Source organism: Zosterops lateralis, assembly GCF_965231275.1.
Source record: "Zosterops lateralis genome assembly, chromosome: 9".
NCBI lineage: Eukaryota > Metazoa > Chordata > Aves > Passeriformes > Zosteropidae > Zosterops > Zosterops lateralis.
This window is the reverse complement of record NC_139769.1, coordinates 3,367,382-3,383,904: the sequence shown is the minus strand read 5'-3', so window position 1 is coordinate 3,383,904 and position 16,523 is coordinate 3,367,382. Positions and strand designations below refer to the sequence as shown.

General features: G+C 50.1%; 2 protein-coding genes across 2 annotated transcripts; both read right to left on the bottom strand.

Annotated features, from left to right (window-relative positions):
• Positions 1 to 1,442: 1,442 nt before the first annotated feature.
• LOC310912767 (cytochrome P450 2J4-like) lies at positions 1,443 to 7,188 on the bottom strand. Its single transcript, XM_083867573.1, has 10 exons — positions 7,002 to 7,188; positions 6,338 to 6,642; positions 5,658 to 5,820; positions 5,326 to 5,475; positions 4,652 to 4,812; positions 4,082 to 4,258; positions 3,684 to 3,819; positions 3,303 to 3,490; positions 2,703 to 2,841; positions 1,443 to 2,059 (listed from the first exon to the last, which is right to left on the bottom strand). The coding sequence occupies exons 2-10, from the start codon at positions 6,524 to 6,526 to the stop codon at positions 1,884 to 1,886; spliced, it is 1,479 nt and encodes a 492-aa protein (XP_083723699.1). The 5' UTR covers positions 6,527 to 6,642; positions 7,002 to 7,188; the 3' UTR covers positions 1,443 to 1,883.
• Positions 7,189 to 10,592: 3,404 nt separating this feature from the next.
• On the bottom strand, positions 10,593 to 15,827 carry LOC310912766 (cytochrome P450 2J4-like). Its single transcript, XM_083867572.1, has 9 exons — positions 15,590 to 15,827; positions 14,921 to 15,083; positions 14,491 to 14,640; positions 13,823 to 13,983; positions 13,253 to 13,429; positions 12,855 to 12,990; positions 12,474 to 12,661; positions 11,875 to 12,013; positions 10,593 to 11,231 (listed from the first exon to the last, which is right to left on the bottom strand). The coding sequence occupies exons 1-9, from the start codon at positions 15,776 to 15,778 to the stop codon at positions 11,056 to 11,058; spliced, it is 1,479 nt and encodes a 492-aa protein (XP_083723698.1). The 5' UTR covers positions 15,779 to 15,827; the 3' UTR covers positions 10,593 to 11,055.
• Positions 15,828 to 16,523: the final 696 nt, after the last annotated feature.

The following is a 16,523-nucleotide window of genomic DNA, read 5'->3' as shown; positions in this document are numbered from 1 at the left end:
AGGTGAGGGCTGTCCCTGGAAGAGGAGTGCAGGATTAAAGCCCTTAGTGCAAAGAACAGGAGGAGCTGAGGTCAGTCACTTGTGGGAGATGGTTTAGGTGGAGAGGGCAAAATATTCAACAAGTCTGTGAAATGCATTCTTCTTTTGGAATTTAACTAACGCAGCAGGGGCCTATGGAGGAAGCTTTTGGATAGAGGAGTGGCTTGGGAAAGGAAATGGGAATCTGAGTAAAGCACTGGGGGAAAAAAATGTACTACAAAACAGTCAGATGACACCTGTGAACTGGAATTGTTTTGGGAGTAATGTTCATACAGCAGAAACTTCCCACTGTTCCCCTCCCCTGTTCCCAGTCAGTTCCAGGCATGCAGCCCACCTGCAGCCTTGCCCTTCAGCTTCTCTCAGAGAAGGAAGAGAGTATCAGGTCTAGAAAGTCAAATGACTTCCTTCTTTCTGCAGGAGAGGGGAGGGTGGGAGCCCATGCCAGCAGCAGGCTGGGGGGCAACTGGCAGGAGGAGAGGAGGGGTGGAGAGCTGGAGCTGACCAGGTCCTCCCTGGGAGTGGGGTGAGACAAGTCTGCATTTAATCAATGGACTGGTTTGTGTTCCACCATGTGTCCTCATTTCTCCACCTTATGGGTCTGTGAAACAGCCTCAAGTACCAGGAACTTCAGTCCAAACTCTTGTTTCCACTGGCACAGAAAATCAGAGGAGGTGGCAGAACCCCCCACCCAGCTGGTGCTGAAGGAGCTGTGCCAGAAGCTGTGTTCACCTGGGAGAAATTTGCTTCCTCTAGGAAAAGGTGAGCTGTACTCCAGGGAAAATGGAAAAGAGGACAGAACTGCTCTCTGCTCATTTCCTCAGTAGAAGAGCAGGAGCTGGAGGTGTGTGTTCCTGGTGCTGTGCTGGTTTCCTGAGGCAGCTCATCCTGCTCCTGGGAGCTGCAGCTTCTGCCCGGAGGCCTCAGCAGGGTCCTTGTGGGGCAGCTGTTTCCCAGTTCAGGGCATTTACTGCTGTTAGCCATTGGTTGCCAATCCTGGGACTGTTTCATTGTGCAGATGAAGCTTCAAAATAATAACCTGTTGCTGTTACTTTCCAAGGCACCCCTTTCCTCACTAGACTGTTGAGTGCAGCTTTACTGCATCATGTGCTGCTGGAGCTCCCCCCACTGCCTTTGGATACAACAGCCCCACTCTGTGATGCTGGGCAGGTAAACAGGGAGGATTTTGCATATTGTAATCCTAGTTGTGCTCCCAGGAGCATTTCTTCCATCGCTCCTGTAGGAATTGCCTTTGCTTTTACAGTGCCAACCTCCTGCAGTGCAGGGGCAAAGACACAGGGCATGGCCAAAGCCCACAGCATGTGCTGGACACGGCCTGCCTTGGTCTTCACTGCACAACACATCATGACAAAAATGCTTTGATCAAGATTTATTGATGTTTGAGACAGGGGGTATAGAGTGACTTTTTTTTAGAGAAGTACATATTGAAGAAATATCTAATTAATACTTGTGTCAATGTTATAAAACAAAGGCTGGTATTGCTCTCCCACTGAATCCAGCCACAGCTTCACCAGTGTAGTCCCTAAAGCCTCCCTGATTTTTCCAAGGTGAGCCATGGCCATCCCTCATAAAATTAGGACAGCCCCAAGCCCCTTAATAATTTACAGTGCCATAGGGCAAGCCTAATAATGCCCTGGTAGTTCCCAGGCTGATCCCACGATCGCATCCTCATGGGATACAGACTGCAAGGTCTACTTGTAAAAGAAATGATTTTGCAATTGCTTTGAAAGAAATAAACCACCCAGCCTCCCCCTGGAGCTGCCAAGGCTTGTTTTCAGCACCCCTGACAAAGGATTTTCCATGTGAGGACGGTGGCCAAGGCTTCCCTAGCGAGGCACAGCACAGATCTTGTAGGGCTGTGGGGCCACTGCAATGCCTATCGTGAACTGGAAGTTGAGGGTGGTGTCAGGAGGTGCCTGGAAGGTGAATTTCTGGAGCAGGGATGTGAAGAAGAGGAAGAGCTCGGAACGGGCCAGCAGCTCTCCCAGGCAGGCACGCTTCCCTGTGGAGACAGAACCCACAGCATCCTCAGACTCTGCTTTTGCTGCTGAAAATGCTTCTGCCTGCCCTCAGGACCGTGGTCCAGCTGTGTTATCCCACTCCTGGATGAGTTTTTCAACCCAAACCAATCTCTCCAATAATAAGTTTGGCATTACAGCATGGTCCCCCCCAGATTGCAGGACTATCTGAGGACAATTACATGCAAACATGACCTTGATATGTCAATGCTGGGAGAGCTCACCAAAGAGAGCTGTCAGATGAGATGTGTGGTGGGAAATGGGTGCTAAAAGCAACTGCCCCATGGAAGCTCCTGGCTGGGGAACCCTGTGCAGACAACACTGAGGCTCCTGCTGAGCTCAGCCGTGTTGGAGCAGGAGAACACAGCGGTGGCCTCAGTGAAAATGTTCCTAAGGTCTCTGGATTTTATGTGGCTTTTTATTCATCCTCATTTCTCTTCTGTGCATGTGAAAAGAGACAAGAAAGGGCTCCAAGTGTGCTTGTGGTGCTTTGGGGAGGCTATGGGATCATTTTGAGCAGCGCTTGCCAGGTTGGATCTGCCCTTTCCATTGCTCTTTTCCTCTCTGTCTCCCCTCTGCACTTGGAAACCCAAGCCCCCATGTACACCATAATTCAGCAAATCTTACCCATAGAAAATGGCTGAAAATATTCATTTTTCCAGAACTTCCCATCCCTCAGAAAATGCTCGGGGTTAAAAGTATCAGGGGTTTTCCACTCATTCTTGTCAAGCAGCAGAGAGGATAAATTTGCCATTATAAGAGTGCCCTAAGAGGAAAAAAGAAAAATCAATCACACTTTCTCTGGCATTGGACAGAAGGAGGGGCAGTTTTAAGTTCCAGCCTCCTCCCCATGAAGAACATCCTTAGTCAAATTCTACTGAAATTATTTTTGCAACACCTCAGTACAGGCCCCAATGTTCTACTTCTTGTCTGTTTGGAGGTGCAGTTACATAACTGCATTTTCCCCTCATCAGCACTGTTTTTATCTGTTGTAATCCTGGGCCAAAGTCCCTGTAAGAGCTGCGAGCTGGGATCTGTGCCTCAGAGGCGTGTGTGGGGCAGTGGCACCATTCAGTGAGCTGGAGAACACTGGATGGCAAAAATCCATGTTCAGCAGGAGTGAACTCTGGACAGGGCAGGGACAGTGTCTGCACAGGAGAGAGCTGGCCTGGCACTGTGCCTGAGGGGCTGGGAGTATCCCTGGAGTCCCAGCACTCTGCAGTTTACCTTTGGGATGTAGTAGCCATCCACATAGGCATCCTCTGTTGCCATTCTTGGTGCATTGAAAGGAATAACATTGCCTTTCCTCTGCACTTCATGGATGACAGCGTTGGTGTAGTGCAGGTTGTTCCTGTCCTCCAGGGCTGGCGGCCGTGCCTGGCCAATGACCGCATCGATCTCGGCTTGCACCCGGGCTGGGGGAAGAGCAGGAATGAGCCCAGAGAAAAAACCCTTGGAACAATAAAGGTTATTGCTCTAAGGGTCTCCCAAGGAACTTGGGCTGCTGTTTACTCCTCTCATGTGAGTAAGGGGACATTCCTAGCTCATCTCTCACAGAACTCTGTGGGACAAAAGCAAGGGAGAAGACTGACTTTGTGTTGAGTGTACCTTGAATTTCTGGATGTGTGGCCATGAACAGCAAAGCCCAGCGGAGGGTTGAGGACGTGGTCTCAGTCCCAGCAAACATCAGGTCGAGTGTGCAGGCCATGAGGTGTTCCTCCTGGAACGTGTCACTGTCACGGTCCTTCATGAGAAAGAGTGTTAGTGCCACAGCAACAGTGAGGGTGTCCTGGCACCAGGCTTGGTCCAGACCATGCCAAGGGTTTTGGCAGAAGCTGCTGATTCCCTGCATCCCCATCCTGCTGATGGGTGCCCTGAACCTGATGTCTGTCCTGAGCTCACAAAAGGCTGCACAGGCAGCTCAGGTGGAGAATCTGGGCTCGTTTCCCATCCCTTCTGATTTCTAAGCCCCACTACTCCAGGAGGGTTTTCTCCCCATTGCTGACCTTGGAGATCTCCAGCAGGTAGCTGTCGATGTAGTCCCGACTCTCTGAGGGGTTCCAGTCCTCCTTGTGTTTCTTGATCTGCTCTTGCATAAAATTTTTCAGGTACCTCCACTTTTTAAAAATGGTTTGGTGGGCTCCAGGTACGTACTTCATTATAGATGGGAAATTGTTGTACAGCTTTGAACACAAAAGGAGAAAGGCAAATTGAATAAAGGACTTCAAAAACTCCTCTGATGTCAAGACTTTAGCCTGTGATTGCACTTGCTGAATTTCTGGAGCTGGTGGACACAGCTCAGCTCCCAAAGGGCAGAATTCTCTTTCTGGGGTAACTGGTGTGTTACTCATTATTTCAGTGGGCAATGAGTGGGCAGGAAAAGTGATTTTGGATGAAAGGGAGCAGCATGAGCATGGCATAAGTTAAACAGAAGGAGGAAGGAAAGAAATGACAGGCAAATCTACCCTGTGCAAAGAAAGAGGGAATGGCAGGTTTGGTGATGACAATACTGTGACTTTTGAGGTTGACTCCAGAGAAGAAACTCTGGCCCTGGCTTGGTGGCAGGAGAGCTGTACCTGACTTGTGATAGCTCCATGGAGGACAGCAATGTCATACATCAACTTCAGCAGACTTTGGAAATCCTCATCATGGTATTCAAACCGGTTGCCAAAGATGAGGGAGCAGATGACATTTGAAACAGCATTAGTGACTTTAAGCTGAGGGTTGAAAGGCTTCCCTGGAGAAGAAAAAGATCAGTTCTCTTTCACTCTTCTCAGAAAAGAAGAAAACACACATCAGAGGTAAAATAGTCAAGAAGTATGAATGACATGAGTGGCCCCTAATGGGCACTGTCCTATGTCAGTGCTTTCCTGGGGTGCCTGGCTGACCCCATGAGCTGGCCAAGCCTGGACCCAGTGGTCCCAGTTCAATCAGCTTGTGGAGATTTTTGTTTACTTTGGAAAGCAAGGGCTGCAGGATGTCATTTCAGTTTATTGGAAACATCAGCATTTTTGGACGCATGGTGTTTCCCAGAGTGGTGTAGGCTGAAGGTGGGCTGTGAATAATGCTGTGGGTGTTGCCTGGCTGCATTCCCCAGCCCGCTGGAGGGCAAAGCACCTCTAGGAAGGAGCAGGAATGCTGGCAGGGTTGTAGCATCCTTTGCAAGACAGGGTAGTTTTCAGCATGCAGTGAAATTTTAACAAGGCCCTACCAGTTCCTGCCTTGACAGCTGCTGAGGGCATGGACTCACCCTGTTCATCCCTAAATGCATCCACGAGGTAGTGGCACTCCTCCTGGATGCGCTCCTCCAGGCTCCTCTTCCCCAAGCCGAAGTTTCGGAGTGTGCTCAGGGTGAACCTTCTCTGTGCCTTCCACAGGTGCCCGTTGGAGGAGATCAGTCCTGGCAGGAACATCCCCTGTGAGCCAGGGCTGATCCCCAACTGAGGGGGAAAAGCTCCATAGCTGATCCCCAACCTGGGCGGAAAAACCTCCAGGGTTCTGCCTTGTCTCCAGCTGTCTCAGACCTCTGCAGAGTCAAGGCTTGGACCTTGCAGCTGAGGCATGTCTTGAGGGATAACTCACCAATCTTGCTGAATACCTCCTCATCAATGGGAATGTCAGGACGGTCCAGGAACTTGTCCCCTTGGTTTACAAGCACTTCCTTCATCAGCCGCATCCCATTTACCATCACAACCCTCATGCTGCCCATGTGCATGCCAAAGATGTCACCATATCTTTTACTGAGCTGGGAGGGGACATAAGTAAAAGGAGTTTTCATTTGCAGTGAATCTTCCTGGGGAGACCAGGACAGCCCTATCAGGGTATATGGTAAAAATAAGGGAAGAGCGGTAGGAAAGACGGAATGCGTGCATTCTCCCTGAGGGTGTAGTCTTTCCTCTTTCCTCTTTTCATCAATCAGCAATCAGGAAATGGAGTCAATTGGGCATAAATCAAGTAAACCTCACTAGGTTTGATTTTTCAGTCCTATGTTTTTCCAGTTTTTCTTTCACCCTATTCCAGGCCCCACTTGGATCTGCAGGGTTTGTACATCTGTGACTGCACCTGTGGGATCATGCTGAGACCTTTGCTCATGGAATCACTCTACCCTTGTCACCCTGCTTGTACTCAGGTAAATGCTGATGAGGGCAAACCTCCTGCCTGCCTTCACCTGTGGGGTTTGGGTTCTCCCTTTTCCTGCATGGCCAGGGATGTGCAGCTGCAATCCCTCCAGCCCTTCCCCATACTGCTCCCCAGCCACATACCTTCTCCACTGTGACTGCAGGATCTTTGAAGTCTAAGAGGTAGATGTGTCCCAGAAAGGGAAGGCGGAAGGGAGTGGGAGGGAAATTCTTTGGATTTCTGTTCTTCATGTAGTCTGCGATGAGCAGGAAGACGAAGAGAAAGATGAGGACTGTCTGCAGGGAGATGCTGTCCCAGAGGAAGTGCAGCATGGCTGGATGGTGGGGCTCTGCAGGGCTGTGTCCCACAGCAGGTCAGGCAGGTGGAGCTCACAGGGCACCACTGAGGCCCCCAGGGCCAGGTGGGGATGGGTGATGTGCTGGCACAGCTGTGGGTGCAAACACAGGACAGCAAGGAGTGGCTTTTGCTGCCTGCTCTCAAGGCTACATTCAGGCTCCTGCTCTCCCAGCTCTCAGAAAGGAATAAACCCCTTCTTGATTCAACTGAAACATTCCCTCTGATCTGATTAAAAAAAAAATCCCACCATGAACCAGAACACCCCCAGTTTCCCCTTTCCCCTCCAGCCTCCCCTCAGTACTTTACTAAACCCCAGTGCTCCATGCCCTTGTCTAAAGGACAGACATGAGCTTTGTGGGATTGAGATTAAAACTCAGCAGTCTCAGCATGCAGTTCCCACAAACCCATCTCTCAGCGTGACCCTGCTCCCTCCTTCCCGGGCACCCTCACCGTGTTTCGTGCCAGGTTCAGCTTCACAGTGCCAGGGAGTCTCCAGCTGCTCCCGGAGCCTCGCGCTCTCCTTGTTTACAGCAGCTCTCCCTGATAATGAGGAGTCCCGGGCCAAGCCCCAGGTCCCAGGGGACACCCGAGATAAGGTTGCACAAACCTTTCACAAACCATCTGACTCAGTTTCGTGTTTCCGTGTGTCTGTGTGACGTGGGCTGAGAGTAAACAGCTGTCCCGGAACTCAGCCGTTCCCAAGCACCGCCACTTTCTGATCTCCACCACACGAGTGCAGGCAGAGCAGCTGGCTCCAGCCATGCCTTGAGCTCCCCAGCCATCCCTTCCCACTAGCCTCGTCCTTTGGGTCCTAGCCCATGGTGAAGCTGCTCCCAAAGCCCCCCAGAGCTGATGAAGGTGCTGAGAAGCTGATGCAGGTGCCCAGCTTTGCAGGCTGGGACCCTTCGGTGGTAGCTGGCAGCAGAATGTGGAGCTCTGGTGTGCACAGATGCAGCAGCATCATCTGAGTCAGGTACTGCTTCATCCTCAGAGAGTCTTTCATTTGGATTAGAGGTTTCTTGAAGTGTGCTGAATTAACCCCTGATGTGATTTCAGGTGAATCTCGTTTTAAAAGCCATGACAATCTTGCTGCTGAAATTCTGCCAGTAGAATACAGGTGAGACCCAAAGGTTGAGGTTGTTTGGGATGTTCATAGGTGGGGCATGACAATGCCTCTGTGAAAGTTCAGTATTTTCATCCGTGTGGTTCTCTATCCCACTCCTTGCTTTGCCCCCATATAGATGGTAATAATTATTTCCCCATACAAAAATTACTGTGCTTTTTTCCTTAAAATCCTATCAGATGATTTTATATAAATCTGGGTTTGGGGTGACAATTTAAAACTCTGCTCATATCTCTTTAAGTTTTCAAACATTTTAAGTTAGCTTTTAATAATAAATTGCATTGCTACCCAAGTTATATCATTAAGTACAATCTACTTGGCTCACTTTTCAGGTTGGGGTCGTGAACAGGACTTTTGCTTCCTCCTCTTAATCACCTTCTTAATTAATATTGACTCTTTTTGTCGTTGTTGTTTTTGATTCTGAGAAATGTTTATTCGGCTGAAGCATGAAAACAAGATGCTCCTGCTGAAACAGGAAGGATCAGAAAATGAACGGATTGCAGAGCTCCAGGAACAGCTGGAGCAGAAGCACCGGGCAGTGAACAACCTGAAAAAAGAGAAAACTTGAGGGCTGAAACTACCTCCTAAAATACAACAAAAAGTGATCTCTGGCATTTCAGGGTGACCTGTGCCTTACATTTGTAGGAACCTTTTCTTTCACCAGTGTAATCATGGTGTTTCCAGGCAATGCACGATCTGGTTCTACATGTTGGTACATTCACACCATCTAAAATTCCCCGTTTCAGGATGGACATGTATTATAATGAGGGTGTGGATGCAATGAGCTGTGCTGCTCTCCCCTGCTGGCTCCAGTTCATTCCTCCCACCCAAGGCTGGAGCCCTCTGCTCAGCCCACAGACACTTGTCTCAGAGCTGGGCAAGGGCCCTTGTGAAGTGAAACAATTAAACCCCTCTTCAGGTGAGCTGTGCAGTGACCTCAGTAATCCCTTGTTGCTGCTGAGGTAGGTGAGGCTCTCTGCCTGTTCTCAGCCCCACCTGAGAAGACAAAGTGGTACAGCTCTAATTCAGTGTTCTTGCTTTTATTTGGAAAAGAAAACTGTCTACCCTGTCCAGCCTGCTCTGCAGGTGATTTACGTGCTCCATTCTTAGTACCATTGTCAGGTCTCATTCCCTGAGCACCAGGCCCAGCCCAGCAGTGCTGTTGGTGAAGAGCTGGAAGCCTTCAGCCCTCCAGACTGAAGATCCAAGGGTGAGGAGCTGCGTTGGTTCCTCAGCATGGAAGGGCCTGTCCCAGAGAGTGTGAAAGCAGTGTGGAAGAAATGTTTTTCCTGCTTTCTCAGGCTGGACATAAAAGCAGTTTCAGACTCTGAACACCAAAATGTGCAGGTGTGTGAGGGAGAAGGGAAGGGAAGAGGTGCTCAGCTGTGCAGGAAGCCTGAGCTGAGCTGCAGGATGTGTTCACTCCTGACCCTCTTTGCTTGCAGCTTTCTGGCAGCTCCTGAAGAGCCAAGCACTGCAGTAGGAGTTCTGTGTGTTCAGGTGAGGGCTGTCCCTGGAAGAGGAGTGCAGGATTAAAGCCCTGAGTGCAAAGAACAGGAGGAGCTGGGGTCAGTCACTTGTGGGAGATGGTTTAGGTGGAGAGGGCAAAATATTCAACAAGCCTGTGAAATGCATTCTTCTTTTGGAATTTAACTAACCCAGCAGAGGCCTGTGGAGGAAGCTTTTGGATTGAGCAGCAGCTTGGGAAAGGAAATGGGAATCAGAGTAAAGCACTGGGGGGAAAAATGTACCACAAAACAGTCAGATGACACCTGTGAACTGGAATTGTTTTGGGAGTAATGTTCACACAGCAGAAACTTCCCACTGTTCCCCTCCCCTGTTTCCAGTCAGTTCCAGGCATGCAGCCCACCTGCAGCCTTGCCCTCCAGCTTCTCTCAGAGAAGGAAGAGAGTATCAGGTCTAGAAAGTCAAATGACTTCCTTCTTTCTGCAGGAGAGAGGAGGGTGGGAGCCCATGCCAGCAGCAGCCTGGGGGGCAACTGGCAGGAGGAGAGGAGGGGTGGAGAGCTGGAGCTGACCAGGTTCTCCCTGGGAGTGGGGTGAGACAAGTCTGCATTTAATCAATGGACTGGTTTGTGTTCCACCATGTGTCCTCATTTCTCCACCTTAAGGGTCTGTGAAACAGCCTCAAGTACCAGGAACTTCAGTCCAAACTCTTGTTTCCACTGGCACAGAAAATCAGAGGAGGTGGCAGAACCCCCCACCCAGCTGGTGCTGAAGGAGCTGTGCCAGAAGCTGTGTTCACCTGGGAGAAATTTGCTTCCTCTAGGAAAAGGTGAGCTGTACTCCAGGGAAAATGGAAAAGAGGACAGAACTGCTCTCTGTTCATTTCCTCAGTAGAAGAGCAGGAGCTGGAGGTGTGTGTTCCTGGTGCTGTGCTGGTTTCCTGAGGCAGCTCATCCTGCTCCTGGGAGCTGCAGCTTCTGCCTGGAGGCCTCAGCAGGGTCCTTGTGGGGCAGCTGTTTCCCAGTTCAGGGCATTTACTGCTGTTAGCCATTGGTTGCCAATCCTGGGACTGTTTCATTGTGCAGATGATGCTTCAAAATAATAACCTGTTGCTGTTACTTTCCAAGGCGCCCCTTTCCTCACTACACTGTTGAGTGCAGCTTTACTGCATCATGTGCTGCTGGAGCTCCCCCCACTGCCTTTGGATACAACAGCCCCACTCTGTGATGTTGGGCAGGTAAACAGGGAGGATTTTGCATATTGTAATCCTAGCTGTGCTCCCAGGAGCATTTCTTCCATCGCTTCTGTAGGAATTGCCTTTGCTTTTACAGTGCCAACCTCCTGCAGTGCAGGGGCAGAGACACAGGGCATGGCCAAAGCCCACAGCCTGTGCTGGACACGGCCTGCTTTGGTCTTCACTTTGCACAACACATCATGGCAAAAATGCTTTGATCAAGATTTATTGATGAATGAGACAGCGGGTATAGAGTGACATGTTTTAGAGAAGTACATATTGAAGAAATATCTAATTAATACTTGTGTCAATGTTATAAAACAAAGGCTGGTATTGCTCTCCCACTGAATCCAGCCACAGCTTCAACAGTGCAGTCCCTAAAGCCTCCCTGATTTTTCCAAGGTGAGCCATGGCCATCCCTCATAAAATTAGGACAGCCCCAAGCCCCTTAATAATTTACAGTGCCATAGGGCAAGCCTAATAATGCCCTGGTAGTTCCCAGGCTGATCCCACGATCGCATCCTCATGGGATACAGACTGCAAGGTCTACTTGTAAAAGAAATGATTTTGCAATTGCTTTGAAAGAAATAAACCACCCAGCCTCCCCCTGGAGCTGCCAAGGCTTGTTTTCAGCACCCCTGACAAAGGATTTTCCATGTGAGGACGGTGGCCAAGGCTTCCCTAGCGAGGCACAGCACAGATCTTGTAGGGCTGTGGGGCCACTGCAATGCCTATCGTGAACTGGTGGTTGAGGGTGGTGTCAGGGGGTGCCTGGAAGGTGAATTTCTGGAGCAGGGATGTGAAGAAGAGGAAGAGCTCGGAACGGGCCAGCAGCTCTCCCAGGCAGGCACGCTTGCCTGTGGAGACAGAACCCACAGCATCCTCAGACTCTGCTTTTGCTGCTGAAAATGCTTCTGCCTGCCCTCAGGACCGTGCTCCAGCTGTGTTATCCCATTCCTGGATGAGTTTTTCAACCCAAACCAATCTCTCCAATAATAAGTTTGGCATTACAGCATGGTCCCCCCCAGATTGCAGGACTATCTGAGGACAATTACATGCAAACATGACCTTGATATGTCAATGCTGGGAGAGCTCACCAAAGAGAGCTGTCAGATGAGATGTGTGGTGGGAAATGGGTGCTAAAAGCAACTGCCCCATGGAAGCTGCTGGCTGGGGAACCCTGTGCAGACAACACTGAGGCTCCTGCTGAGCTCAGCCATGTTGGAGCAGGAGAACACAGCGGTGGCCTCAGTGAAAATGTTCCTAAGGTCTCTGGATTTTATGTGGCTTTTTATTCATCCTCATTTCTCTTCTGTGCATGTGAAAAGAGACAAGAAAGGGCTCCAAGTGTGCTTGTGGTGCTTTGGGGAGGCCATGGCAGCATTTTGAGCAGCACCTGCCAGGTTGCATCTGCCCTTTCCATTACTCTTTTCCTCTCTGTCTTGCTCCTGCACTTGGAAACCCAAGCCCCCATGTACACCATAATTCAGCAAATCTTACCCATAGAAAATGGCTGAAAATACTCGTTTTTCCAGAACTTCCCATCCTTCAGAAAATGCTCGGGGTTAAAAGTATCAGGGGTTTTCCACTCATTCTTGTCAAGCAGCAGAGAAGTTAAATTTGCTACTATTAGAGTGCCCTAAGAGGAAAAAAGAAAAATCAATCACACTTTCTCTGGCATTGGACAGAAGGAGGGGCAGTTTTAAGTTCCAGCCTCCTCCCCATGAAGAACATCCTTAGTCAAATTCTACTGAAATTATTTGTGCAACACCTCACTGCAGGCCCCAATGTTCTACTTCTTGTCTGTTTGGAGGTGCAGTTACATAACTGCATTTTCCCCTCATCAGCATTGTTTTTATCTGTTGTAATCTTGGGCCAAAGTCCCTGTAAGAGCTGGGAGCTGGGATCTGTGCCCCAAAGTGGTGTGTGGGGCAGTGGCACCATTCAGTGAGCTGGAGAATACTGGATGGCAAAAATCCATGTTCAGCAGGAGTGAACTCTGGACAGGGCAGGGACAGTGTCTGCACAGGAGAGAGCTGGCCTGGCACCGTGCCTGAGGCACTGGGAGTATCCCTGAATCCCAGCACTCTGGGGTTTACCTTTGGGATGTAGTAGCCATCCACATAGGCATCCTCTGTTGCCATTCTTGGTGCATTGAAAGGAATAACATTGCCTTTCCTCTGCACTTCATGGATGACAGCGTTGGTGTAGTGCAGGTTGTTCCTGTCCTCCAGGGCTGGCGGCCGTGCCTGGCCAATGACCGCATCGATCTCGGCTTGCACCCGGGCTGGGGGAAGAGCAGGAATGAGCCCAGGGAAAAAACCCTTGGAACAATAAAGGTTATTGCTGTAAGGGTCTCCCAAGGGACTTGGGCTGCTGTTTACTCCTCTCATGTGAGTGAGGGGACATTCCTAGCTCATCTCTCACAGAACTCTGTGGGACAAAAGCAAGGGAGAAGACTGACTTTGTGTTGAGTGTACCTTGAATTTCTGGATGTGTGGCCATGAACAGCAAAGCCCAGCGGAGGGTTGAGGACGTGGTCTCAGTCCCAGCAAACATCAGGTCGAGTGTGCAGGCCATGAGGTGTTCCTCCTGGAACGTGTCACTGTCACGGTCCTTCATGAGAAAGAGTGTTAGTGCCACAGCAAGAGTGAGGGTGTCCTGGCACCAGGCTTGGTCCAGACCACCCCAAGGGTTTTGGCAGAAGCTGCTGACCCCCTGCATCCTCATCCTGCTGATGGGTGCCCTGAACCTGATGTCTGTCCTGAGCTCACAAAAGGCTGCACAGGCAGCTCAGGTGGAGAATCTGGGCTCGTTTCCCATCACTTCTGATTTCTAAGCCCCACTACTCCAGGAGGGTTTTCTCCCCATTGCTGACCTTGGAGATCTCCAGCAGGTAACTGTCGATGTAGTCCCGGCTCTCTGAGGGATTCCAGTCCTCCTTGTGTTTCTTGATCTGCTCTTGCATAAAATTTTTCAGGTACCTCCATTTTTTAAAAATGGTTTGGTGGGCTCCAGGTACATACTTCATTATAGATGGGAAATTGTTGTACAGCTTTGAACACAAAAGGAGAAAGGCAAATTGAATAAAGGACTTCAAAAACTCCTCTGATGTCAAGACTTTAGCCTGTGATTGCACTTCCTGAATTTCTGGAGCTGGTGGACACAGCTCAGCTCCCAAAGAGCAGAATTATCTTTCTGGGGTAACTGGTGTGTTACTCATTATTTCAGTGGGCAATGAGTGGGCAGGAAAAGTGATTTTGGATGAGAGGGAGCAGCATGAGCATGGCATAAGTTAAACAGAAGGAGGAAGGAAAGAAATGACAGGCAAATCTACCCTGTGCAAAGGAAGAGGGAATGGCAGGTTTGGTGATGACAATACTGTGACTTTTGAGGTTGACTCCAGAGAAGAAACTCTGGCCCTGGCTTGGTGGCAGGAGAGCTGTACCTGACTTGTGATAGCTCCATGGAGGACAGCAATGTCATACATCAACTTCAGCAGACTTTGGAAATCCTCATCATGGTATTCAAACCGGTTGCCAAAGATGAGGGAGCAGATGACATTTGAAACAGCATTAGTGACTTTAAGCTGAGGGTTGAAAGGCTTCCCTGGAGAAGAAAAAGATCAGTTCTCTTTCACTCTTCTCAGAAAAGAAGAAAACACACATCAGAGGTAAAATAGTCAAGAAGTATGAATGACGTGAGTGGCCCCTAATGGACACTGTCCTATGTCAGTGCTTTCCTGGGGTGCCTGGCTGACCCCATGAGCTGGCCAAGCTTGGACCCAGTGGTTCCAGTTCAATCAGCTTATGGAGATGTTTCTTTTACTTTGGAAGGCAGGATGTCATTTGAGTTTATTGGAAACATCAGCATTTATGCACCCATGGTATTTCCCAGAGTGGAGTAGGCTGAAGGTGGGCTGTGAATAATGCTGTGGGTGTTGCCTGGCTGCATTCCCCAGCCCGCTGGAGGGCAAAGCACCTCTAGGAAGGAGCAGGGATACTGGCAGGGTGCTTGTACCATCCTCTGCAAGATGGGGTATTTTCAGCATGCAGTGAAATTTTAACAGGCCCTACCAGTTCCTGCCTTGACAGCTGCTGAGGGCCATGGACTCACCCTGTTCATCCCTAAATGCATCCACGAGGTAGTGGCACTCCTCCTGGATGCGCTCCTCCAGGCTCCTCTTCCCCAAGCCGAAGTTTCGGAGCGTGCTCAGGGTGAACCTTCTCTGTGCCTTCCACAGGTGCCCGTTGGAGGAGATCAGTCCTGGGAGGAACATCCCCTGTGAGCCAGGGCTGATCCCCAACTGAGGGGGAAAAGTTCCAGGGCTGATCCCAAACTGAGAGGGAAAAGCTCCAGCGATGATCCCCAAATGAGAGGGAAAAGCTCAGGGCTGATCCCCAGCTGAGGAGGAAAAGCTCCATAGCTGATCCCCAACCTGGGCGGAAAAACCTCCAGGGTTCTGCCTTGTCTCCAGCTGTCTCAGACCTCTGCAGAGTCAAGGCTTGGACCTTGTAGCTGAGGCATGTCTTGAGGGATAACTCACCAATCTTGCTGAACACCTCCTCGTCAATGGGAATGTCAGGACGGTCCAGGAACTTGTCCCCTTGGTTTACAAGCACTTCCTTCATCAGCCGCATCCCATTTACCATCACAACCCTCATGCTGCCCATGTGCATGCCAAAGATGTCACCATATTTTTTACTGAGCTGGGAGGGGACATAAGTAAAAGGAGTTTTCATTTGCAGTGAATCTTCCTGGGGAGACCAGGACAGCCCTATCAGGGTACATGGTAAAAATAAGGGAAGAGCGGTAGGAAAGACAGAATGCATGCATTCTCCCTGAGGGTGTAGTCTTTCCTCTTTCCTCTTTTCCTCAATCAGCGAACAGGGAATGGAGTCAATTGGGCATAAATCAAGTAAACCTCACTAGGTTTGATTTTTCAGTCCTATGTTTTTCCAATTTTTCTTTCACCCTAATCCAGATCCCACTTGGACCTGTAGGGTTTGTACATCTGTGACTGCACCTGTGGGATCATGCTGACACCTTTGCTCATGGAATAACTCCATGCTTGTCACTCTTCTTGTACTCAGGCTAGTGTCACCTCCTGCCTGCCTTCACCTGTGGGGTTTGGGTTCTCCCTTTTCCTGCATGGCCAGGGATGTGCAGCTGCAATCCCTCCAGCCCTTCCCCATACTGCTCCCCAGCCACATACCTTCTCCACTGTGACTGCAGGATCTTTGAAGTCTAAGAGGTAGATGTGCCCCAGAAAGGGAAGGCGGAAGGGAGTGGGAGGGAAATTCTTTGGATTTCTGTTCTTCATGTAGTCTGCGATGAGCAGGAAGACGAAGAGAAAGATGAGGACTGTCTGCAGGGAGATGCTGTCCCAGAGGAAGTGCAGCATGGCTGGATGGTGGGGCTCTGCAGGGCTGTGTCCCACAGCAGGTCAGGCAGGTGGAGCTCACAGGGCACCACTGAGGTCCCCAGGGCCAGGTGGGGATGGGTGATGTGCTGGCACAGCTGTGGGTGCAAACACAGGACAGCAAGGAGTGGCTTTTGCTGCCTCCTCTCAAGGCTACATTCAGGCTCCTGCTCTCCCAGCTCTCAGAAAGGAATAAACCCCTTCTTGATTCAACTGAAACATTCCCTCTGATCTGATTAAAAAAAAAATCCCACCATGAACCAGAACACCCCCAGCTTCCCCTTTCCCCTCCAGCCTCCCCTCAGTACTTCACTAAATCCCAGTGTTCCATGCCCTTGTCTAAAGGACAGACATGAGCTTTGTGGGATTGAGATTAAAACTCAGCATGCAGTTTAAGGTGTCAGCATGCAGTTCCCACAAACCCATCTCTCAGCGTGACCCTGCTCCCTCCTTCCCGGGCACCCTCACCGTGTTTTATGCCAGGTTCAGCTTCTCAGTGCCAGGGAGTCTCCAGCTGCTCCCGGAGCCTCGCGCTCTCCTTGTTTACAGCAGCTCTCCCTGATAATGAGGAGTCCCGGGCCAAGCCCCAGGTCCCAGGGGACACCCGAGATAAGGTTGCACAAACCTTTCACAAACCATCTGACTCAGTTTCCTGTTACCGTGTGTCTGTGTGACGTGGGCTGAGAGTAAACAGTTGTCCCGGAACTCAGCCGTTCCCAAGCACCGT

Coding starts and splice junctions, on each gene's coding strand:
- LOC310912767 (XM_083867573.1), bottom strand. CDS start 6,526: ATGCTGCACTTCCTCTGGGACAGCATCTCCCTGCAGACAGTCCTCATC. Junction 4,259..4,651: donor ATGGAGCTATCACAAGTCAG/GTACAGCTCTCC, acceptor TTGTGTTCAAAG/CTGTACAACAATTTCCCATC. Junction 3,491..3,683: donor CACACATCCAGAAATTCAAG/GTACACTCAACA, acceptor CTCTTCCCCCAG/CCCGGGTGCAAGCCGAGATC.
- LOC310912766 (XM_083867572.1), bottom strand. CDS start 15,778: ATGCTGCACTTCCTCTGGGACAGCATCTCCCTGCAGACAGTCCTCATC. Junction 13,430..13,822: donor ATGGAGCTATCACAAGTCAG/GTACAGCTCTCC, acceptor TTGTGTTCAAAG/CTGTACAACAATTTCCCATC. Junction 12,991..13,252: donor ACCTGCTGGAGATCTCCAAG/GTCAGCAATGGG, acceptor TTTCTCATGAAG/GACCGTGACAGTGACACGTT.